The sequence below is a fragment of the Neoarius graeffei genome, chromosome 28 (assembly GCF_027579695.1).
Source record: "Neoarius graeffei isolate fNeoGra1 chromosome 28, fNeoGra1.pri, whole genome shotgun sequence".
NCBI classification, from domain to species: domain Eukaryota; kingdom Metazoa; phylum Chordata; class Actinopteri; order Siluriformes; family Ariidae; genus Neoarius; species Neoarius graeffei.
The window spans coordinates 30168860-30195363 of NC_083596.1; the positions used below are offsets into that span (position 1 = coordinate 30168860).

Here is a 26504-nt window from a genome sequence, read left to right on the forward strand (position 1 = left end):
CCCAGAGATATCACCTAGGCCTGTATTTTACAGATGTGAATAAGTTGAACCAATTTGTAACCAACCTAATATGTCACAGTCAGTCTTTCTTTCTTATAATGTAAACCCCAAGCTAAAATCAACTTTGATCATGTACAATTCTATATTATTGGCACAAGCCACAGAAATGTATGCTAAAATCCACAAAACAGCAAAACAATAGCCATCCTAAATATTATTTAAGAACTTTGATAGTTTTAGCTGATATTTAGAGAGTTTTTCAAAGGGTTATGGTGGTTAAATTGCTGATTTTCTAAACATATGCCATGTCTATTTCAGACGCGTCACATCCATAACGGAATTTCGTCACATCCATAACGCTGACTTTTCCTTCCGAAACTCTGCATGAAATACAAAATATTTTAAACAAAGATTTTTTAATATTCACCTTGGACCCCTCTATCAAATGGATCTCTCCATTTCGACATTAGGTTTACAATTTCACAGAGTTTGATAAAAATGTACAGTCACCCAAGAAAAGTGATACTTTTTCTGTCACATCCATAACGCATCTTTTATTGGCATTTTCTGGCATGCCCTAGATGTACTATGGGAATTGTTCTTGTTCTATCACTTCTCCAGTATGGTACAGCCTTAAAATATGCAACACCTGTTTAAATACTGGGAGACGATAAAACATGCACTGGGTCATTTGTTGCCATTTTGAGTTCAAGTGTCACGTCCATAACGCTGGAATTGCTCAATACAAACTTTGTTTCTTCATTTTTGTTTAGCTCAGAGAACAAACAGTCTCAATATGTTGTAACCTGACTGATGACTCAAAGCAACTCACAAATGGTTGGTTTAGCCTGGTTATCAAGCATATTGCATTTAAAGAAGAGGAGGAAGCCTTCATTTTTGTCACATGTACACCAGAGCAAAGAAAAATTCCTCCTCTACGTTTAACCCATCTGAAGCAGTGAAGATACACATGCGCATACAAGTGAGCAACAAGCACACACACAGCAGTGGGCAGGTGTAGCATAGCTACAACACGCGGAGCAGCTGGGATACTTCTGCCATGGATAGAGATGAAAATGCTGTTCATTCCCTCACGTTTTTTCCTGCCAATCCAGGAAATCAAACCAACGACCCTTTGGGCCCAAGGCTGCTTCTCTAAAATTTAGGCTATGGCTGTCCAAATTTAGCATATTCCTAAGATTACCTGCTACATCCAGCACCCTTGCTCCTGGTGTACACCTAACTAAAGATGCTGGTGCATCTTAAAGGTCATAGGCAACGGTTGTCAATTTATGCACATTTGAAACTTTAAATGTTAAAAAACCCTCTGTAATTTTCTTCTGGTCCCAAGAAGTATTGTTAATAAGTAATAATTAAAATAAGTTAGCACGGATCACGGCGAATTTCTGTTCGGCGATTTTCGTGACCACTCGGCGTGCGATGTCATTCAAGACAAACCAACTGCTTGAGTTGAGTCCACTTCCGTTTACTTACATTGCCGTTTGGCTTGAGTGCAGACGTGCGTTCAGGAATTTCCAAAGAAAAACCATGCCTTATTGTTGTGCAATTAACTGTAACAATGGGACCGGTTCAGGAAGAATTTTTTACCTTTTACCGAGAGAGGAGAAGAGGCAGAGCGAGAGGGTTGGCTTTCTCCGAAAAAGGAGAAGAGGCGGAGCGAAAGGGTTGTCTTTTTCCGATAAAGGAGAAGAGGCGGAGCGAGAGGGTTGTCTTTTTCCGATAAAGGAGAAGAGGCGGCGCGAGAGGGTTGTCTTTTTCCGAAAAAGGAGAAGAGGCGGAGCGAGAGGGTTGTCTTTTTCCGAAAAAGGAGAAGAGGCGGAGCGAGAGGGTTGTCTTTTTCCGAAAAAGGAGAAGAGGCGGAGCGAGAGGGTTGTTTTTTTTCCGAAAGAGGAGAAGAGGCGGAGCGAGAGGGTTGTCTTTTTCCGAAAGAGGAGAAGAGGCGGAGCGAGTGGGTTGGCTTTTTCCGAAAGAGGAGACGAGGCGGAGAGTGTGGATTGGCTTTTTCCGAAAGAGGAGACGAGGCGGAGCGAGCGGGTTGGCTTTTTCCGGAAGAGGAGACGAGGCGGAGCGAGCGGGTTGGCTTTTTCCGGAAGAGGAGACGAGGCGGAGTGAGCGGGTTGGCCTTTTCCGAAAGAGAAGAGGGAGTGGATTGTGCGCGTGAAACAAAATCAAGCAGTCAAAGAAGAAACGGACCAGCAACACTCAAGCAAAAAGGAGAAGATTGGAGGTAAACATTTTTACTTTTGCTTGCAATTGACAAGTAAAGAATCCTGAGGGATCCTGTACAATCACTGTGGAATGAGACAAAGGGATATTTCCTCGCTTACCGGCGCACTGTCAAGTAATCGTTACCTATATCCACTAGGGTTTAATTATTCTTCAAAAGGGCTCTTATTTAGTATTACAACAAAAGTAGGAATTTATCATAACTACCAGGATAAATCGCTTGGGCACGAGTCTTGTCAGAGTCAGCCGAGTCGCTGTCCGATTCCAAGGCTGCACGGTCAAACCAGTGAGCCACATTCACCAATTGCTTCGCAACGGCCATAGGTTCATACATATATGATTTCACCTCTCGATATTCAATTTGGAGAATTCCTACTTCAAAATTGCTATCAGACATTTTACACAACCTCTCACGATCAAAGTCCGTACACGTGCGCTTGGTTTGCAAGTAAACACAACTGCTCCCAGTCTGTTTGTCTTAAATGACATCATGACAACTGTCCCCTGGCGGTGAAAGTGCGCATAAGTGAGATGTAAACAAACCTTTGGAAATTGAGCAAAACAGTATATTTTAACTGTTTTATTCAATTTCAGGGTGCAAATTAGACACTAGGAAGATTGAATTTGCTTTTTGGGTCGTTCTTCTAGACAAAGTTGATATTCTATGTTTCACCATTGCCTATGACCTTTAAGGTCTAGCTAACTTCATGTGCCTTAAGATAAGACAAAATAAAACTCTGGCAGAATAGGAAAGTGAAAATACAGCACAGTACAAATTGCTGATGAAAAAAGGGAGGGAAAATTGTATAGTTTAAATGCTGACAAGCAAGAAACTCCTGGCAAATTATTTGAAAACAGGAACCACATCACAAGATATACATCTACAAGAATACAAGATCTTCACAATCTTCATACAGAGGTTTCTTGTCTGAAATGTTACCTTTACTTAATAGTTCAAGTATTAATAGTACAATTACAATATAATTGTATAATCATTTTTGAAAATTATATTGTGAAAACATTTCATATAAAAATTACACAAGTATTAAAACATATGGGACTAAATGAATGTCTAAGGGAAGAACTACCATCTGACAACCAACCAACCAAACAAAAAAAATCTCTCCACTGTACATTTGGCTTGAATAATGTACATTTGGCTTTAATAATCTCCATCAACAATGGAGATATTAAATTAGTAAACTATTAGCAGAAACCCTTTTCGGGCTCTTTGACTCTGGTGAGATGGTAGAACAAACATATCACTGTGATAATGGCATAAGACCCTGCTCTGGGCTTTTTAAATTGGGTAAGAACATTCTGATTTGGTGGACATGCTGTATTAAGAATGAATACAGAATTTAATGCAGAACATTGATTATCAGCTTCAGGTGACAGGGCAGAAAGAAAGAGCACAGCAGTATTTACACCAGCCTTTAATGGGAAAATCTACTTAAAGAAGGAAATAAAAATCTACTTAAACCAGGAAATATTGTTAATGCATTATGTCTTAAGGGCTTTTTTTTTTATTTGAAATGCATTCTGTCCGTTCATTTATTTGCCATGTAGCTCCACAGACTACAACTTTGGGGTGGGAGTGTTCAAGCAGTCAACCCAAAATAGCAGTTTGAAACCTGAGGTGAAGCATGAGTTTTGGATTTGGAGGGAAAAAAAATCCAGTTGAAAAGAAAAAAAAAATCATACAAAAGCTTTTGGGGTTATGTTACATTTTTCAAGTTATTTCCCATGTTTGAAATAAAGCAAAGGGCTAAGCAAATAATAATATGTAGATTAAAATGTATATACCAAAATAGGACATTATACATTGTCAACTGGCATTAAAAACATTAAAACAGCAGCCCTGGTTTACCACTAAGGGCAATGGTAATTACCTGGATACATTCTTGTGAGTGTGTGAACACATGACAAAATTTTCTAACAAAGTCAGGTAGTGACATTTGGTGCAGTATTTGATGATCTAGGATTCACAAAACCATTCTATTCAGAGGCATTCTATTTTGCCACTCCTAACTGCCAGGAGTGGTGAGAATTACCTGGGCTCTTATAATTTTATCAGGAAAAAAGACAAACATAAGTATGAGAAGGAGATGCAAGTCACAGTGTTGAACCGTGGCATTGATCTGAGGACTGGACGCCAGTCACCCGATATAAATACAACCCCGATTCCAAAAAAGTTGGGACAAAGTACAAATTTTAAATAAAAAAACAGAATGCAATAATTTACAAATCTCAAAAACTGATAGTGTATTCACAATAGAAAATAGACAACATATCAAATGTCGAAAGCGAGACATTTTGAAATTTCATGCCAAATATTGGCTTATTTGAAATTTCATGACAGCAACACATCTCAAAAAAGTTGGGACAGGGGCAATAAGAGGCTGGAAAAGTTAAAAGGTACAAAAAAGAAACAGCTGGAGGACCAAATTGCAACTCATTAGGTCAATTGGCAATAGGTCATTAACATGACTGGGTATAAAAAGAGCATCTTGGAGTGGCAGCGGCTCTCAGAAGTAAAGATGGGAAGAGGATCACCAATCCCCCCCAAATCTGCGCCGACAAATAGTGGAGCAATATCAGAAAGGAGTTCGACAGTGTAAAATTGCAAAGAGTTTGAACATATCATCTACAGTGCATAATATCATCAAAAGATTCAGGGAATCTGGAAGAATTCTCTGTGCGTAAGGGTCAAGGCCGGAAAATCACACTGGGTGCCCGTGATCTTCGGGCCCTTAGACGGCACTGCATCACATACAGGCATGCTTCTGTATTGGAAATCACAAAATGGGCTCAGGAATATTTCCAGAGAACATTATCTGTGAACACAATTCACCGTGCCATCCGCCGTTGCCAGCTAAAACTCTATAGGTCAAAGAAGAAGCCGTATCTAAACATGATCCAGAAGCGCAGACGTCTTCTCTGGGCCAAGGCTCATTTAAAATGGACTGTGGCAAAGTGGAAAACTGCTCTGTGGTCAGATGAATCAAAATTTGAAGTTCTTTATGGAAATCAGGGACGCCGTGTCATTCGGACTAAAGAGGAGAAGGACGACCCAAGTTATCAGCGCTCTGTTCAGAAGCCTGCATCTCTGATGGTATGGGGTTGCATTAGTGCGTGTGGCATGGGCAGCTTACACATCTGGAAAGACACCATCAATGCTGAAAGGTACAGTTAGGTCCATATATATTTGGACACTGACAATTTTTTTTTTTTTTTTACCTGTTTACTGAAACATTCAAGTTATAGTTATATAATGGACATGGACATAAAGTCAATACTTTCAGCTTTCATTTGAGGGTATCCACATTAAAATTGGATGAAGGGTTTAGGAGTTTCAGCTCCTTAACATGTGCCACCCCGTTTTTAAAGGGACCAAAAGTAATTGGACAATTGACTCAAAGGCTATTTCATGGGCAGGTGTGGGCAATTCCTTCGTTATGTCATTCTCAATTAAGCAGATAAAAGGCCTGGAGTTGATTTGAGGTGTGGTGCTTGCATTTGGAAGATTTTGCTGTGAAGAAAACATGCAGTCAAAGGAGCTCTCCATGCAGGTGAAACAAGCCATCCTTAAGCTGCGAAAACAGAAAAAACCCATCCAAGAAATTGCTACAATATTAGGAGTGGCAAAATCTACAGTTTGGTACATCCTGAGAAAGAAAGAACTGGTGAACTCATCAATGCAAAAAGACCTGGATGCCCACAGAAGACAACAGTGGTGGATGATCGCAGAATAATTTCCATGGTGAAGAGAAACCCCTTCACAACAGCCAACCAAGTGAACAACACTCTCCAGGAGGTAGGCGTATCAATATCCAAATCTACCATAAAGAGAAGACTGCATGAAAGTAAATACAGAGGGTTCACTGCACAGTGCAAGCCACTCATAAGCCTCAAGAATAAAAAGGCTAGATTGGACTTTGCTAAAAAAACATCTAAAAAAAAGCCAGCACAGTTCTGGAAGAACATTCTTTGGACAGATGAAACCAAGATCAACCGCTACCAGAATGATGGCAAGAATAAAGTATGGCAAAGGCGTGGTACAGCTCATGATCCAAAGCATACCACATCATCTGTAAAACAGGGCGGAGGCAGTGTGATGGCTTGGGCATGCATGGCTGCCAGTGGCACTGGGTCACTAGTGTTTATTGATGTGACACAGGACAGAAGCAGTCGGATGAATTCTGAGGTATTCAGAGACATACTGTGTGCTCAAATCCAGGCAAATGCAGCCAAACTGATTGGTCGGCGTTTCATAATACAGATGGACAATGACCCAAAACATAAAGCCAAAGCAATCCAGGAGTTTATTAAAGCAAAGAAGTGGAATATTCTTGAATGGCCAAGTCAGTCACCTGATCTCAACCCAATTGAGCATGCATTTCACTTGCTAAAGACTAAACTTCAGACAGAAAGGCCCACAAACAAACAGCAACTGAAAACCGCTGCAGTAAAGTCCTGGCAGAGCATTAAAAAGTTGGAAACACAGCATCTGGTGATGTCCATGAGTTCAAGACTTCAGGCAGTCATTGCCAACAAAGGGTTTTCAACTAAGTATTAGAAATGAACATTTTATTTACAATTATTTAATTTGTCCAATTACTTTTGAGCCTCTGAAATGAAGGGATTGTGTTTAAAAAATGCTTTAGTTCCTCACATTTTTATGCAATCATTTTGTTCAACCCACTGAATTAAAGCTGAAAGTCTGAACTTCAACTGCATCTGAATTGTTTTGTTCAAAATTCATTGTGGTAATGTACAGAACCAAAATTAGAAAAATGTTGTCTCTGTCCAAATATTTATGGACCTAACTGTATATCCAGGTTCTAGAGCAACACATGCTCCCATCCAGACGACGTCTCTTTCAGGGAAGACCTTGCATTTTCCAACATGACAATGCCAAACCACATACTGCATCAATTACAGCATCATGGCTGCGTAGAAGAAGGGTCCGGGTACTGAACTGGCCAGCCTGCAGTCCAGATCTTTCACCCATAGAAAACATTTGGCGCATCATAAAACGGAAGATACGACAAAAAAGACCTAAGACAGTTGAGCAACTATAATCCTACATTAGACAAGAATGGGTTAACATTCCTATCCCTAAACTTGAGCAGCTTGTCTCCTCAGTCCCCAGATGTTTACAGACTGTTGTAAAAAGAAAAGGGGATGTCTCACAGTGGTAAACATGGCCTTGTCACAACTTTGAGATGTGGTGTTGTCATGAAATTTAAAATCACCTAATTTTTCTCTTTAAATGATACATTTTTCTCAGTTTAAACATTTGATACGTCATCTATGTTCTATTCTGAATAAAATATGGAATTTTGAAACTTCCACATCATTGCATTCCGTTTTTATTTACAATTTGTACTTTGTCCCAACTTTTTTGGAATTGGGGTTGTAGTACTACAGGGCATGCACCCAGAACAGCAAAAAACATACCTTGAATCCCTACTTTTAAGAAGTGCTGCATTTGTGAATCAATTGATACACACAATTGTGAGGAGAAACTAGTAAATCAAACACAAGGTCACCCCAGAGTTATCTAGGCACAAACACACATGAAGGGAGATTTTTGCCAGAGCATCCAGTTCTCCTGGTTTCATCCATTCCTGAAACGGCTTCAAGGTCTTTGTACTGGGGCTTTTTTTTTTTTTTTAAAGATTTTTTTGGGGGCTTTTTTCAACTTTATTGGATAGGACAGTGTAGAGACAGGAAATGAGTGGGAGAGAGAGATGGGGAGGGATTGGGAAATGACCTCGGGTCGGAATCGAACCCGGGTCCCCGGATTTATGGTATGGCGCCTTATCCACAACGCCCCGTACTGGGGCTTTTAAGTTCAGGTGTGTGTGTAAAATGCACTCGTGTATACCTTTCCTATCAAAGGCCATATCATGTAAATATTGTGTACACGTGGGCCGATGTGTATGAGGGGAGACGAAAAAGGAGGAATGACAGCTGTACAACAGAAGTATACACTATATTGACACACAATTCAATACAAGACTCTGTAGAAAGGTCTCAGCATGGTGCATACACTCAAGCTGATCCTCATCACTGGTTGCTAGGAGGAGTGAAATAGAACACACAACAGGAAAAAATACAAGTAATTTATCTGATCATTTTTAATTGCTGGAATATACCAGTCAAATGCAATAATTAAAAATAAGTTTCATTCACCTTTACTGTTAAAAATTACAAGCAAACATGCTTTGATTTAAGTTAATGTTTAAATCCCCAGACCGTTATGTTTAACAGTATGTATGAGTAGTATTTTTTTAACGTGATCATGAATGTGGTTTCTATTTTTAAATTTTTTTGGGGGGAAAAATTATATAAAATATTTGGAATTTTTTTAAAACCTTGACTTGATCTTTTGTCCACCTGCATTCATTTGACACACCTGTAAGCAGTGGACATTAAAAAAAAAAAACACCCCTGAAACAAGCATCTTCTCTGTCCATATGCTACAGTCACAAAGACTGGATAGTATCATCTAAAATTGTCGTTTTATTTTTTTTTCACATTCTTAAATGACAGAGTGTATCAGTGCAGATAATGGCTAAGTCAAATACAAAGATGGACCCTGAGGAGTTGATTTAACTACTGAGTGTCCTTAATCTTAACTTCACAACCTTAATTTCCTCAGCTGCTATTAAATTGCATTTTTGTTTATTTAGTCCTTTCAACATTGTTTTTTTTACCCATTTTCTATTATTATGTTTTCACTTCTCTCTTGTTTTAACTATTGCATTTCACCCTATTTCTGTTTTATTAATGGCTTCCGTTTAATAGTGATTTTTTTTTCCCTTCTGTTTTTCTTTCTGCTTGGTTCAGAGACACTCGGTCAGAGGTCCTACTGGCTTGATTTCTTGTCTTTCTGAAAGCTAAAGCTGGTACGTCGGCTGAGTTTGCGTTGCTTCTGTGCAAAATACTCAGCTCTTGAGGTGCTGGCTCGAGACTCAAGGATGTAGTTCACCTGATAGACAATCAAGAAGATTAAAGATGAAATATTGTTCAGTGATGACAATGTATTCCAACATTCTATCCTTAAAAAATTACAATTTTATGATGCCTCTTGAAAATAATAATAAATGGTGTTCCATTGCTCTCCAACGTTCCCCATTATGTGACTGTCTACTGAGAGTATATGGGGGGAGGAACTGAAAGAAACACCCCACAACATTTAATGACACTAAAAAATTTGGGATGATACTTCACCTTTAGCACAATCTCGTTGACTGTAGCAGCATCACATTCAAAGTAAAGGACCTTGTAGTCATGGTTGCTAAGATATGTGAGCTTAAATATTGCATGACCTGCAAGAATATAAAAAAAATTGCAACATTTATGTTAGTCCATTACAAATTCCATTCAAAATCAAATTTGCTGTCTGCCCCCCAAAAAAATTCTATTTACAGGTGACACCTGAAAGTAATGGAATGGCAAGGCCAGTTCTTTTGTTTTTGCTATACACTAAAAAGACATTTGGATTTGATATCAAAAGCTGAAAAATGAGATGACGGCTCAGAACTTCAACTCCCATTTCCTGATATTTACATCCAGATGTGTTAAAACAACTTAGAACACAACACTGTTGGTGGCAAACCAGTGTTCCAAGTTGTTTAACACATCTACCTGTAAATATCAGGAAATAAAAGCTGAAATTCTGATCTAATCATCTTATTCATCTTTTAATTTCAAACCCAGATATTTTCAGTATGTAGCAACAACAAAAGAATTAGCCTTGACATTCCAGTACTTTTAGAAAAGACTGCATGAATTTTCCTGGCAAGTACTTATTCTGAAATTGGAGAAAAAAAAGAAACAAGTAAACACAAGGTTTATACATGTGAGCAAGAAACTAAAGTCAACTCTGGTAGCATAAGTAAAAAGGGTGGTTTGTATCAGCACAATTTTAGCTGTACTTCATCTTAGCAACCTGGAGAACATTATACCGTATCAGTGGTCGAAATACTTTTTCATGATATTCTAATTATATTACCAGCACCTGTATTTGCAGAAAATATTTCCAAATTGCAGAACAAAATTTTGACATTCTGCAATATTGCAGAACACTGGAAAAAAGTTTATTTCAGTAATTCCATTCAAAAAGTGAAACTTGAATAATGTATGCATTCCACACAGACTGATACATTTCACGTGTTTATTTCTTTTAATTTTGATGATTATAACTGACAACTAATGAAAACCCCAAATTCAGCATCTCAGAAAATTAGAATATTGTGAAAAGGTTCAATATTGAAGACAGCTGGTGCCACACTCTAATCAGCTAATTAACTCAAAACACCTGCAAAGGCCTTTAAATGGTCTTTCAGTCTAGTTCTGTAGGCTACACAATCATGGGGAAGACTGCTGACTTGACAGTTGTCCAAAAGACGACCATTGACACCTTGCACAAGGAGGGCAAGACACAAAAGGTCATTGCTAAAGAGGCTGGCTGTTCACAGAGCTCTGTGTCCAAGCACATTAATAGAGAGGCGAAGGGAAGGAAAAGACGTGGTAGAAAAAAAAAAGTGTACAAGAAATAGGGATAACCGCACCCTGGAGAGGATTGTGAAACAAAACCCATTCAAAAATGTGGGGGAGATTCACAAAGAGTGGACTGCAGCTGGAGTCAGTGCTTCAAGAACCACCACGCACAGACGTATGCAAGACATGGGTTTCAGCTGTCGCATTCCTTGTGTCAAGCCACTCTTGAACAAGAGACAGCGTCAGAAGCGTCTTGCTTGGGCTAAAGACAAAAAGGACTGGACTGCTGCTGAGTGGTCCAAAGTTATGTTCTCTGATGAAAGTAAATTTTGCATTTCCTTTGGAAATCAAGGTCCCAGAGTCTGGAGGAAGAGAGGAGAGGCACAGAATCCACGTTGCTTGAGGTCCAGTGTAAAGTTTCCACAGTCAGTGATGGTTTGGGGTGCCATGTCATCTGCTGGTGTTGGTCCACTGTGTTTTCTGAGGTTCAAGGTATTATTAGGTTGAGAAGGGTGTAGTATGGAGGCTTGTGTACAGGTGCAGCCGTCTACCAGGCGTCTACCAGCCGTCTACCAGGAAGTTTTAGAGCACTTCATGCTTCCTGCTGCTGACCAACTTTATGGAGACGCAGATTTCATTTTCCAACAGGACTTGGCACCTGCACACAGTGCTAAAGCTAGCAGTACCTGGTTTAAGGACCATGGTATCCCTGTTCTTAATTGGCCAGCAAACTAGCCTGACCTTAATCCCATAGAAAATCTATGGGGTATTGTGAAGAGGAATATGCGATACGCCAGACCCAACAATGCAGAAGAGCTGAAGGCCACTATCAGAGCAACCTGGGCTCTCATAACACCTGAGCAGTGCCACAGACTGATCGACTCCATGCCACGCCGTACTGCTGCAGTAATTCAGGCAAAAGGAGCCCCAACTAAGTATTGAGTGCTGTACATGCTCATACTTTTCATGTTTATACTTTTCAGTTGGCCAACATTTCTAAAAATCCTTTTTTTGTATTGGTCTTAAGTAATATTCTAATTTTTTGAGATACTGAATTTGGGATTTTCATTAGTTGTCAGTTATAATCATCAAAATTAAAAGAAATAAACATTTGAAATATATCATTCTGTGTGTAATGAATGAATATAATATACAAGTTTCACTTTTTGAATGGAATTACTGAAATAAATCAACTTTTTCATGATATTCTAATAACATGACCAGCACCTGTACACAAGCCTCCATACTACACCCTTCTCAACCTAATAATGCCTATATTTACATCATATCTAGCTTTACAACTCATAGCATTACTGTAATTCTTTATTCTCTCACTCTGTTTTTAATTTCAGTCTTCACAGATCCTTCTCTGCAGCAAAGTTATCATTCCATGATACCTCCACAGGTCTTTCATCCCCCTCGCCCTGACACTACGGGCAACTACAACTTGAAGTATACCAACTAATTCATAAATGTACTAGTTATCACACCCACACGTTATCCTTCCACACAACATACTGTGGGTGCAATTGGTCTTAAGTGATCAATCTCATTAAATCAGTCTCATTAAAAATACCTTTAATTTTGGTGCTTAATAATAAATTACCAAACAGCTAAATTATGGTATATTCCAAATTATTATGATCACTACCAATGCAGCAATAATGTATCACTTACCAAGCTACAGCCAATAGCACTCATACACCTTGGAATTCTTTGAGATTGGATGACTTCAAAAATATAGGAGCAACAAACACAGTTTCAGAATAATCGAATTTATTATAACACAGATACTAAATGAGTAATAGCAGTTGAATACATTCAAATATGATCAGCAATATATATATCAGCTGGATAGTACAGTGGTAACGCTCACTGACTACGATGCAGGAGATCGGGGTTCGAATCCCGGTTGGGGCAAAACATCATCCAGTAAGGGTCCTTAGGCAAAACCCCTCATGATATATCAGCCTACCTCAGGAATGAGTGAAGACATAACTGATAGAGTCATACCGGCTCAGACGTCGCCCGGGTCAACAAGGTCTGCGTCAGTTGCTAGGGAACCAGGGCAAACTGAGAAATGGGCTACTGGAACAAGACATCGATGGACAAGGACAGAAAATACGGATTTGCTGGAATGCTACTATACAAGCAATCCCAGAGAGAGGGGATACATGCAGTAAATGTGGGACCACAACCCACAATCCCACAATCAAGGCTAACAAAGAAACAGCTATTAGCCCAGTGTTCCAACATCCGTAATCGAAATCTACTATCACAACTAGAGATTAATGAAATACAACAACGATGCTACGGCAAGGGGGAGCCAGGAAGACAGGTCAGCGGGGAGATATCATCCCCACAACCAGAGATTGGGTACCAAGCCCCAACAGCTAACAGCCTCAACACAAGAGCTGCTGACCTGAGAAGGAAGATCGTGACCCAACTGGACACCTGGAGCCCCGACGAATACCGAAGCCGAGTTGCCAAGTACCTTCAGAAGATCTACTAGTAGAGGCCAAGATAAAGGCAGCATGGAGAGAAGTTAGCCAGCTAGCTGAACTACAGAAAGGGAACATGGTGAATAAAGGGGCACCCAGGAAGTACAACTCACTCTCCATACCAGAGGCACTCGAAACTGCCAAACAGCGACTAACAGCTCTGGCCACCCGGTTGAAGAGATACACCAAGGAGGGAGAGGCCAGGAGAATAAACAAGCTGTTCTCGACTGAACCAGCCAAGGTGTACTCATAGGTGTACTCTCAGTGGCAGGGGAACAACAACCGGTCAGACCCACCAAGAGAAAAATACTGGAAAGACATATGGGAAAGAAAGGCATCACACAACACCGATGCCCAATGGTTAGTGGACCTAAGAACCTCCCAGAACAAGAACCAGTAACCATCTCAATGGCAGACGTCCAAGAAAGAGTGTCAAAGATGAAGAGCTGGACAGCACCAGCACCCGATATGATCCATACGTACTGGCTGAAGAAGCTAACTGCACTCCATGAATGCAGCACAGATGAACCAGCTGCTGAGGACCCACCCAGAATGGCTAACCCAAGGCAGGACAGTCCTAATCATGAAGGACCCCCAGAAGGGACCCATCCCATCCAACTACCGGCCAATTACCTGTCTCTGCACAACATGGAAGGCATCATTGCGGCAAAAATGAGTAAGCATGTGGCTCAATACATGAGCGAGGCACAGAAAGGAATTGGCAGTAACACCAGAGGAGCCAAGCACCAGCTACTGGTCGATAGAACAGTTGCCCGAGACTGTAAGAAGAGACAGACCAACCTGTGCACTGCCTGGATTGACTACAAGAAAGCCTACGACTCAATGCCACACACATGGATACTGGAATGTCTGGAACTGTATAAGATCAACAGGAACCTAAGGACCTTCATCCAGAACTCAATGGAAATGTGGAAGACAACCCTAGAGGCCAACTCAAAACCCATTGCCCAAGTCAACATCAAGTGCGGCATATACCAAGGAGATGCGCTATCACCACTGCTGTTCTGCATAGGCCTGAACCCCCTCAGTCGGATCATCACGAAGAGCAGCTACGGGTACCGATTCCGTAGTGGGGCAACAATCAGCCACCTGCTCTACATGGATGACATCAAGCTGTATGCCAGGAACGAGTGAGAAATAGACTCGCTGATCCACACCACCCGGATCTACAGTGATGACATAGGGATGTCATTCGGATTGGACAAGTGTGGCCGGATGGTTTCAAAGAGAGGCAAGATGATCCGGACTGAGGGGATTGACCTACCAGAGGGCAACATAGGTGATATCCAAGACAGCTACAAGTACCTTGGCATCCCACAGGCTAATGGAAACCATGAAGAGGCCACAAGGAAGTCGACCACAGCCAAATACCTCCAGAGAGTAAGGCAGGTCCTGAAAAGTCAGCTGAATGGTAAGAACAAGGTCCAAGCCATCAACATGTACGCACTACCAGTCATCAGATACCCCGCTGGTATCATAAACTGGCCAAAGGAGGAGATAGAAGCCACAGATATCAAGACTAGAAAGCTCCTCACCATGCATAAGTCCAGCACCCTGAGACTATACACTAAGCGGAAAGAGGGAGGCCGAGGGCTAGTGAGCGTCAAGACCATGGTCCAGGATGAAACATCGAAAATCCGAGAATACATCAGAAAGATGGCCCCAAAGGATGAACTGCTAAGTGAATGTCTCAGGCAGCAGAACCCTGATGAGAGTGCAGAGGAGGAGGAGGAACAGACAACCTGGAGAGACAAACCCCTACATGGCATGTACCACCGTCAGATAGAGGAAGTGGCTGATATCAAGAAATCCTACCAGTGGCTGGATAATGCAGGACTGACAGACAGCACAGAGGCACTAATCATGGCAGCACAAGAACAGGCCATAAGCACAAGAGCCATAGAGGCCAGGATCTACCAGAGTAGATCAGACCCAAGATGCAGACTGTGCAAAGAAGCCCCTGAAACAGTCCAGCACATAGTAGCAGGGTGTAAGATGCTAGCTGGATCAGCGTACATGGAGAGGCACAACCAAGTGGCTGGGATAGTATACAGGAACATCTGCAACCAGTATGGAATAGAAGTACCCAAGTCCCAATGGGCCATACCACAGAAGGTGGCTGAGAACAACAGGGCCAAGGTTCTGTGGGACTTCAGCTTCCAGACTGACAAACAGATCCTGGCTAACCAACCGGACATAGTGGTGGTGGACAAAGAGCAGAAGAGGGTGGTGGTGATAGATGTGGCGATCCCAGCTGACGCCAACATCAGGAAGAAGGAACATGAGAAACTTGAGAAGTATCAAGGGTTGAAAGAGCAGCTGGAACGGATGTGGAAGGTCAAGGGTTGCGTGGTCCCCATGGTAGTGGGAGCACTTGGGGCAGTAACCTCCAAACTGGGAGAATGGCTCCAGCAAATCCCAGGAACAACATCTGAAGCCTCAGTCCAGAAGAGCGTAGTCCTAGGAACATCGAAGATACTGCGCAGAACCCTCAAACTCCCAGGCCTCTGGTAGAGGACCCGAGCTTGAGGATGACATGGATACCACCCCCCCCCGCCGGGGGTGAGAAGGAGATTTATATATATGTGTATGTATGTGTGTGTGTGCGCGCGCACGCGTGTGCGAGGGGAGAGAGAAAGAAAAGTGTGTGTGTGTCCCGTGCGCAACTGCGCAGTATGGGAAGGAGGAGACAAAGAGGGTTTGGATGTGAGCGTGGGAGAATGCGCTGTAAAGTTTGAAATGAATCAGGGTTTGGAATGTTATCTAAAGGTGTGCTTGTGTGTGTTGGGGGAGGGTGACAACCTTGTGGTGGAGACAAAAGGATTAGCCCTGGTTGCTAATGAGACAAAGGGATTAGCCCTGATTGCTAATTCCACTAGTTTATAACATTACTAAATTCACTGAAATCTTGATAGTCAAAATGTGTAATAATGAAATTAAAGGTGTTAGAAAGGATAGAGAAAACATGCAACAGCCTATCTATTAAAAACAACTGAGAGGACACATAGAACCAATAATCAGTGTGCACAATTAAACAGTTCCTGAGTTTAAATTCACACTACTTCATAAAGCTAATTCCTAAGACTGGTTTTGCCCCAAATGCCAGTCTTACTTCCAGTATTTTGCTCCTATGCAAGATTGCAGAGATGTTCCGAAACTCCTGGAGTTCACAGAGGTCGGGGAGTCGCTTCCGTGAAAGCGCAGAGAATTTCTTGGTCCGAACTTCGACGTTCGTGAGGAAAAATCTCTGATCAAACAATGTGCACAGCGATTAAGTCAGAAGGAATCCGGTCGCTTCTAACTTTCAATTAACTGCTTTGGGCTGCAGTTGTAACGTTACTTATAATGAACAAATAAAAACTGGTTGTAACTCAAAATGAGTGAGACAGCGCGACTCAAGTAGTATTTTTACCGTGGCCAGCAGTAAACACGAAAGCACGCCGAGTCTTCATTCTTGCCAGGCAGAAGTCGTGATTTCGGACGGTCCGATGAGGGGGTGCCTCTTTATGTCTGTAGTGACACAAGGTCCAACAGCACCAGAAGAGATAGAACGGAAATTTACCGAGTCACTTACAGGGTCATGGAGGATGTGACGTAGGTCATCGCGGAAGTTAGTTGATGGGATTTGTAGTTCTTAGACGGACTGTGACTGTCCCTACATTCCCCCTTTTGGTCTCAGGGGTATGATGGAGTCGTAGCACTGAGAGCACAGTACCGTACAGTCCACATGTCCATAGTCCTTGAGGCAGCATCCTCTGTACAGTTCATGGTGTCCTGTGAAACCTGTGTAAACTCATGAGTCCTAGTAAGACAGTTGGAGGCAGAGGCATTTAGGCATATAATCAGGCGGTAGGCATTTGGGCATATAATCACTCACTATCTAACTAGGTCAAAATCACATCAAAAAACATTAAACATTAAACATGAAGTAACTATGTAGTGTTTAATTTCCTATGCATAAAAACAAGAGAATAGAAGGAATGAAGGAAGAAAAGAAGTATTAGTGCTTGGGTTAGTAAGCCTAATCTTCTGGAAAGGTAATAGCAGCGGGTGGTCTGGCCAGAAAGCGTGCGCTACTGCGGCTAAAGCTGTCAGGGACGCAGACCATCTTATCCAGCTTGGCGTGTAGTGTCTCTAATGAATGGGTTGCTTGGGCAGACCCAGTGGATGTCTTTAGTGGAGGTGTACATCTCTAGGTTGGGAATAAAGTAGACAGAGGGGCTGTCGTCATGGAATGCTACCATGGGTGGTGTCTGTATGCGTATACGGCCATTGTTTTCCAGAAACCCACGTTGAGGACAGACTTGAGTCTATATATGTTGTTTTTCTCAATGATGGGTAGATTCAGCATGAATCCTCTCTCCAAGTCTTGTGGATTCACAAAAATGGGGATAGCACTGCCAAGACTATAGGCCAGGTGTATTTGCGATGAATACACATTAGTAATAGTAGCGGATTTTAGTATTTTATCTACCATGACATACAGAAGGGTTATTACTTTATTGGGTTGGTAAGTCTGACTGGGAATGTTAGTGTACGCTTATGGGTGAGTGAGGCGTACAAGCTAGGTGGACAGGATGGGCCTAGCTATCGTCCCCCCCTTTTGGAGTGAGGACTGTTCAAAAAGGCTTGATTTGATCGCTATGGATCCATCGATATGAGGGTGTTTGATTAGGCCTGGATGTCCTAATGCGATACGCGACGGGGAACAGTTTTCCCACGATCGAAAGGTCCCGACCAGTATGGTAGGAACTTCTTTGAGATTCGGTCGTAGTAGGCCTTTTGTCCTTTTATGCTCGCTTCGAGATTCTTTTGGGCCCATGCAAAGGTTGACTGTAGGTGGCGTTGTAGGTCGGCGACATATTGATGTGCGGTGTATGCAGTTGCGACGCTCATGTCCTCTGGTCTGTACAGGAGATGCAGTGGGAGAACCATCTCCCGCCCAGTCATCATCTCAGAGGGTGTGACTCCAGTGGTGCGATGAGGGGTGGACCTAACGGCCATTAGCACCAAGGGAAGTTTCACATCCCAATCTTTACTATGGTAGGTGACATACTTCCGTAGCATGCTGACAATGGTTTGATTGGCTCGTTCAACCTGACCAGAGGATTGAGGGTGGTACGCGATATGGAATTTTGCCTCAACGCCTAACATGTTCCACAGTGCAGCCATTACACCAGCAGTGAAATGGGTGCCTTTGTCTGAGTCGATGGATAGAGGGGGGCTTTTCTGCACGAATACGGGGCAGGAATGGCTTTGACACAGCGTGTCAAACAAAGTCTGGCTGATTTCTCAGACCAAAGCGTCATAGCTGCATTGAGGACCGTGGTCCCATTGACTCGCACTTCATCTGATAGGATAGGGCAGTACCTAGCTGAGGTTGAGTAACTCAAGGAACAGAGGAAAAAAGTGTAGTTTTCCAAAGAATTGTGGCCACTAGGGGGACTCGCGATGTCGGGTGTTTCGACACCAGACTCTGTGCACAAAGACATGAACTGAAGTTCATCGGAAATTTGGTCTCCCGTAGCGCTTGGTTGGTCGGTGTCTGCACTAATCTCATCGCACCAGGCTTGTGCATGTTTTGTGGGATCCAATGACTGTGGGGTCGTGATTTGGGCCCACAATTGACTGCGACGACAATCAATGAGTGGCGCCAACCTGTCGAGTAGGTCTTGGCCAATCAGTAGTTTTTCCGTACCCACAGAGCAGATGTAAGTGGGATGTATGATTGACATGTCTTGGAATGTGGGCTCCAACCATGCCATTTGTGTTACTGGGGCTTTGTTTTGCGTGAAGCTGACTAAGTTTATGTTGCAGGGCTTGGCTGGGATTGGGTCACCTTGTGAGAGCCGTGTCTGAGAGATGGTGGTGAAGACTTTAGCGCACATGAGAGGTGCGTTTTGTGTGTTTTCTTTCACCACCGGGGGGGGCCTACATCCTGACCATCCAACAGCGCCAAAAGAGATAGAACGGAAGTTTACTGAGTCACTTATAGGGTCATGGAGGATGTGACGTAGGTGATCCCGCCCAGGCGTGACGTAGGTCATCGCGGAAGTTAGTTGATGGAATTTGTAGTTCTTAGACGGACTGTGACTGTCCCTACAATACTAATAAAGGTATCACCACAATAAAAAATAGAACACAACTGTGCTTCAAGAAACAAAACATTCATTTTCACGTGTACGTCATGTTACATTTTGTCAAGATTAAGTTTCTAGCTTGAACAATAGATTGTTCTCTAAAATGTACTTCATTCACAGTGTTTGCATCTGCAACCTGTAGTTTTAAATTGAAAGCAAGGTTTCAATTCTACACTCTGTTACATCTTACAATGATGCAAAGAACTGATGCCATTAAGGAATAAAACCCAACTGGCAAATGGAAAGACGTTTGGGTTCATTGTGTTTGCCTGACTTCTAAAGTGCAAGGTCATGAACTGAACTGAGAACTACTGCAGGGGCTTCACTGCTCTAAACTAACAACAGAGAACTGGGTACAAACTAATCATGGCAGAACTGAGAGCTACAGAACTACTGAGAGCTACAGAACTGAACCTATGAGCTCTGCCTTACAGGGCAACTGTTTTACTTTGTGCTAGTCTGCACCACAGGCAAGACAGCACTAGTAAAAAAAAATAGAACATGTACACAAAACATGTATTAGTGTAGCTTGGTATGAGAAAACAAAATATTCAAAAGTATCTATGAATAAAGGTAAAATACTGTTGCTGTCTTCAAAAGGGATATCAGTATAATTTTGCATGATTCAACCATACAATATATACAAACCTATACAATTTACCAATATTTATGTATCCAACTATAACAGTAACCGTCTTCATTTTTGTCACCCTCACGGATGCGCGATCTGTTGTTGTTGGAGTCATGCTGGCTGCCGGTTTTGCCGAGATATGGCAAATTCGTCCTTGTTTTCTTGGCGTTTTTGTCGGACTCTTGCCCCGAAGAAACAATCCTCTTCTTGGGAGCCATGTTTGTTGTGCCGCATTGAATTCTGGGAGATGCATGGCGGAAACCGCCGAACACTGCCGAGGTAGTTGTCGGGTCCTCCCGGCGGGTATTAAAAGTGATGAAATCTTACATCGGAAAATGGCAACTGCCCTTATTTGGTTGTCGTCGCCTTTCGTCGGTATTACGTAAATATTGCTCAACTCTGACCTGGAAAACGCCGTTAGGCTCGCGTGGCGCAGGTTTCAGTTTATTTACAGCGCCACTAGTTTGCTAAATTGAGAACCATTGAATCCCAAGCCTGATTTTTTCATTCTGCAAAATTGCAGGTTGTTTAATTTTTCTTCTGCAATCTTGAAAATCATTCAGCAAAATGCAGACTGCAGACGGGTATTTCGAACACTGCGTATACATAAAAGGTCTCTAAGTTACTAAGATAATGCAGCTATTAAAACCTAGTCCAAAAACTAATACTATCCAACAACCACTGGTCTCAAAGGGATCTATACATCTAAATTACTTCATTAAATGCAGTACTAACTTGGACTCTTCTCCTCTACCAGGTCACATGCGCAAAGCAGGTCTGAATCAATGGAGATGGGCTTCTGTCGTATCCAGAACTTAGTGCTTGTTTTCTGATTGGTGACAGGATCAATCTCCACCTTCTCACCTGATATACCTGAAATAGAGTAGGTTATTTTTTTAAATTCTACATAATAATCTAATAAAAATTCAACAGTAGAATAAAACGGTGATTAAAAAAATAATCTACCATACATCATAAACTTTGATACATTATATGCTACATAATTTTGTATACTGTAGAATATTTTATGTCAGGAATAAAACACAACAGGACATGATGCTAAGGAAAGTAATTAACAGTAGGGTGGTGGTGTGATGCTACAGGCTAACCCTTCTAGACCAGTTGTAAACTCATTATTTCTTATTACCTCATTATTTCTGATAACTTTTACTTGCTAGGTAATAAAATGGACTGACTCAGGCTCAGACTTACTGCCCAGGGTGAAAGGTGTGATTTGTTCCACTTTACTTTTGACTGAAATGTAACAATATTGCATTTTCTAGTGAAAATGCACTGCTGGCCCTGACAACATTGAACCAATTAACTGATGTGTTCTCAGTCATTCCAGCAACACTGGACCCTCATCAGTACGTATACTGATCAAATTGCTCCATCACAGATACTACATCCTATGCTTCTACCATCCACTTGGCCTTATCCCACAAAATAATCAAGGACGCATGTGTTAGAAAGCTGTTCATCTTCAACTCAGCATTTAACACCCTCATACCCCAAAAACTGGCCCACAAGTTCCACTCATTCTGACTTTAGATGCATTCAACTTTTGTGGGAAGAATTTGTTGAAACTCAGAATTACATAATTTTCAAACTACAAAGTAGGAAAAAAAAAACAGCTCATGTTCATCTTCTGTTACACCTATCAGCTGACTGTGATGAGTGATGTAAACTCACTGTCCACTTTATTAGGAACAACTGGACATTTAATAGGATGTAGTATCTGTGATGTTAGTGCACATGCGCCAGCTCGTGTGCAGCCTGCAACAATTGCTCCTGATCCTTTTTCTCTATTTTTTTCAAGTTATCTTGGCTTTTTTTTTTAACCGTTACCATAACACTGTAATCAAGCCACTATGAGGGTTGCAAGAGTTTTGGTGTTTTTGCTTGCAGTTGTAAAACTTTTTTTCAGCGCAGCCACGCAACAACTCCACGCCTCCCGCATTGTTTACACCAGGGATCAGCTGATCGAACTGAAGCCGGCCGCTCTAGCGACAAGACCAGAAGAGATCCCTGCAGAAACTTGGCGGAAAACACACAGAGGATGCAGAGGAAATAAGAAGCAACAGAGGAAGAGGGTGGCTTTGGGACAACAGAAGTTTATTGAAAAATCTTATAAGCCATGTCTCCCCTCTATCATCATGGGGAACGTGAGGTCCCTCGGGAATAAAATGGATTAGCTGACGGCACTGGCCTAGAGTCAGACAGAGTATCGGGAGTGCAGTTTAATGTGCTTCATGGAGACATGGCTGCACCGCGATGTTCCTGATGATAATGCTACAATCAAGGGCTTTCACATGGTGCGTGTGGACAGAGACTGCGCCAGGAGCGGTAAGCGCAAAGGGGGAGGGCTTGCCATTCTTGTGAACAACCGGTGGTGTAACCCAGCTCACATCACCGTGAAGGAGCGCATCTGCAGCCCGGATGCTGAACTGTGTGCTGTCGGACTTCGTCCATATTATCTGCCCAGGGAGTTTTCCAATGTTATCATGGTGGCTGTTTATGTCCCCCCCCCCGCAAACCCGAACACTGCTTGTGACACTATTCACTCTGCAATAGCCCGGCTACAGACTCAACACCCGAGTGCATTCATTGCTGTCTCAGGTGACTTTAATCATGTTAATTTGGACAAAACACTTTCCACTTTCACCCAATTTGTGAACTGTCCTACCAGAGAGGGAGGAACAATAGACCTGCTGTATGCTAATGTTAAAGAGGCTTACAGTTCTTCCCCCCTCCCCCCACTGGGCAGGTCAGACCACAACCTGATTCACCTCTCCCCCTGCTATGTGCCTCTGGTGAAGAGACTGCCCACCACATCAAAGATAGTGAGGAGATGGACAGACGAGTCCAACGAGACACTGCAGGGATGCTTCGAGGTGACAGACACTGCGTGAGCCCCACAGAGGCGACATTTATGGGCTCACAGAGTGCATCATGGGATACATCAACTTCTGTGTGGACACCATTGTCCCAGCTAGGACTGTCAGCTGTTACCCCAACAAGCAGCCGTGGGTAACAAAGGACATCAAAGGCCTCTTAAATAAGAAGAGGGCTTTCAGAGCCGGCACCAAGGAGGAGGTGCGAGGAGTACAGCGTGAACTAAGAGCAACAATCAGGGAGGCCAAGGATAAGTACAGGAGGAAATTGGAGTGAAAACTCCAACAGAACAATAGGAGAGAGGTGTGGAGTGGAATGAAGACCATCACTGGTTACAAGCCAACCAACAGTGAAGGAGTGGATGGCAATGTGGAAAGGGCGAATGAGCTGAATATCTACTTTAACAGATTTGATGGCGTGACCCCAACCCACCACCACTCTTCTGCGGGATGGCTACAACCACACACTTTACATTTTCTCCCCTCCCCCGCCGCCTCTTGCCCAACCTCATCCCCATTTCATGACTTTGCTTGCACCTCCTCAACAGACCCCCTGGCTGAGCCCCCCCAAGAAACACCTTCATCCCTCCCCCACCCGTCACCCCCACAGTGAGAAGACAGCTGAAGAGACTCCATGCAGGAAAATCAGCAGGCCCTGATGGTGTTGGCCCTGATGGTGTTAGCCCCAGGGCCCTGAAGACCTGTGCCCTCCAGCTAAGTGGAGTTCTTCAGCATGAGCCTGGATCTTCAGAGGGTCCCCGTGCTGTGGAAGACGTCATGCTTTGTCCCTGTACCGAAGAAGCCGCGTCCCAGTGACCTCAACGACTACAGGCCCATGGCATTGATGTCACACATTATGAAGACCCTGGAGAGACTCATCCTGGAGCAGATCCGGCCTATAGTCCAACCACTTCTTGACCCCCTTCAGTTCGCCTACCAGCCCCGTCTTGGAGTAGAGGACACAATCATCTACCTGCTCAACAAAGTTAACAGACACCTGGACAAGCCAGCCAGCACTGTGAGGATCATGTTTTTTAATTTCTCCAGTGCTTTTGACACCATCCGGCCGGCTCTGCTGGGTGAGAAGTTGACAGCGATGCAGGTGGATGCCCCACTGGTGTCCTGGATTGTAGATTATTTGACTGGCAGACCACAGTATGTGCGCTTGCAGGGCTGTGTGTCGGACAAAGTGATTAGCAATACTGGGGCTCCGCAAGGGACTGTCCTTTCTCCTTTCCTTTTCATTCTCTACACCACTGATTTCAACTACTGCATGGAGACCTGCCACCTCCAGAAATCTTCTGATGACTCTGCAGTGGTTGGACATATTACCGGTGGTGATGAGAGCGAGTACAGGATGGTGGTGGACAACTTTGTCACGTGGAGCAGGAAGAACCACCTACAGCTCAATGTGACGAAGACGAAAGAACTGGTGATCGATCTGAAGAGAATCAGGGCTCCAGTGAACCCTGTTAACATCCAAGGGGTCAGTGTGGACGTGGTGGAGGAATATAAGTACCTGGGGGTGTACTTGGACAATAAACTGGACTGGTCCAAAAACGTGGACACTGTATACAAAAAGGGCCAGAGCCGTCTCTATTTTTTGAGCTGGCTATGGTCCTTCAACATCTGCCGAACGATGCTGCGGATGTTCTATGAGTCTGTGGTGGCCAGCACCATCCTGTACGCTGTCGTCTGCTGGGGCAGTGGGTTGAGGGTGAAGGACACTAACAGACTCAATAAGATCATCAGGAAGGCCGGCCATGTTGTAGGCGTGGAACTGGACTCTCTGACAGTGGTGTTGGAGAAGAGATCACTGTCCAAAATAAAAACAATCTTAGACTGTCCTTCCCACCCTCTACATGAGGAGCTGATCAGCCACAGGAGCACATTCAGTAAACGGCTGATTCTTCCACGCTACACAACTGAGAGACACAGGAAATCATTCCTACCTATTGCTGGCAAGCTGTACAATGCCACTGTATAACTGTGTACACTTCTTACCATGTATCCTTAACTCAGGTGCAATATATGTATATAGGAATCATTGTATATAAAATCACTTCATTTTGCTTTTACTTAAGTTATTGAACTTTATTTAAATTGATTTTATTTTTATTTATTCTTTTTTAAAGACTATTTTATCTTCTAGTTTTAGACATGTTTACTTCCTTGATTCAGGAGCTTGGTTGCAAATTTGAATTTCCCTCCGGGGATTAAAAAATCCCCCCCCCCAAAATCTTCAACTGTCCAGTTTCAGTGAGCCTGTGCCCATGATAGCCTCAGATCCCTGTTCTTGGCTGACAAGAGTAGAACCTGATGTGGTTTTCTGCTACTCCACCTTGAGGTTCGATGTTTTGTACATTTTGTAATGCTTTTCTGCTCACCATGGTTGTAAAGAGCGATTATTTGAGTTACTATATCCTTTCTGGCAACTTGAACCAATCTGACCAATTTCCTCTGACCTCTCTTATCCTCTCACTTATCCTCTACCCACAGAAGTGTTGCTCACTCAATTTTTGTTTTTCTGCATTATTCTGTTTAAGTTCTAGAGACTGTTGTGTGTGAAAATTCCAGGAGATTAGTAGTTTCTGAAATACTCAAACCAGTCCAACTGGCATCAACAAATACAGTGGTGCTTGAAAGTTTGTGAACCCTTTTAGAATTTTCTATATTTCTGCATAAATATGACCGAAAACATCAGATTTTCACACAAGTCCTAAAAGTAGATAAAGAGAACCCAATTAAACAAATGAGACAAAAATATTATACTTGGTCATTTATTTATTGAGAAAATGATCCAATATTACATATCTGTGAGTGGCAGAAGTATATGAAACTCTAGGATTAGCAGTTAATTTGAAGGTGAAATTAGAGTTAGGTGTTTTCAATCAATGGGATGACAATCAGGTGTGAGTGGGCACCCTGTTTTATTTAGAGAACAGGGATCTATCAAAGTCTGATCTTCACAACACATGTTTGTGGAAGTGTATCATGGCACAAACAAAGGAAATTTCTGGGGACCTCAGAAAAATGAGCCGTGGTAAAAATGAGCCGTGGGACTTTCTCTCCATGCTCTCACGGAAGGTGGTCGCATTTCTCTGCCTCTCCTCTCCCTTATCTTTCCTGCTTGGCTCCTCTTGTCTCGTCTGTCTACTGTCTATACTTTTGAGAGACTCTCTCCGCACTGCTCTCCAAACTAAAAATCATGGAATTGATAAACTGGCCTCTTCACGCAATTGACACAATTTTCTTGACGATAAGCCTGGGTTCGGGGGAACCGGCCTGTCCTGCCGGAACGTTCGCAGCTGGCTACACGATGGATGCGTGGGAGAAGTGGCGGGTCGTGTGCCTGGCAGTTCTTTCTGTGGAGGACATTGAAGACATCTACCTATTCGGAACCATGATTACAGGTCTTTTGCTGATTGGATTAGGCATTGCCCTGGTTTATCGAGGAAATCAGAAAACGGTGACAGCTGTCCAAAGCCCCATAAAGCTGCCCGACATGATTGAAGCGGTGGGCAGAACTGTCGGCACTCAGACTGTGGCTATTCAG

The 26504-nt window shown here is 42.8% G+C and overlaps 1 protein-coding gene across 7 annotated transcripts in view; it reads right to left on the reverse strand.

Annotated features, from left to right (window-relative positions):
• Positions 1-7219: 7219 nt before the first annotated feature.
• Positions 7220-26504, reverse strand: part of mapkap1 (MAPK associated protein 1) — a 527166-nt gene continuing 507881 nt past the window's right edge. For all 7 annotated transcript variants that reach the window (XM_060912998.1, XM_060913001.1, XM_060913002.1 and 4 more), the window contains 3 exons: positions 20790-20927; positions 9490-9587; positions 7220-9247 (listed from right to left, as the gene is read on the reverse strand). In XM_060912998.1, coding sequence (XP_060768981.1) covers positions 9125-9247; positions 9490-9587; positions 20790-20927 — 359 coding nt within the window. In that variant the 3' untranslated portion in view covers positions 7220-9124. The remainder of the gene's footprint in view (positions 9248-9489; positions 9588-20789; positions 20928-26504) is intronic.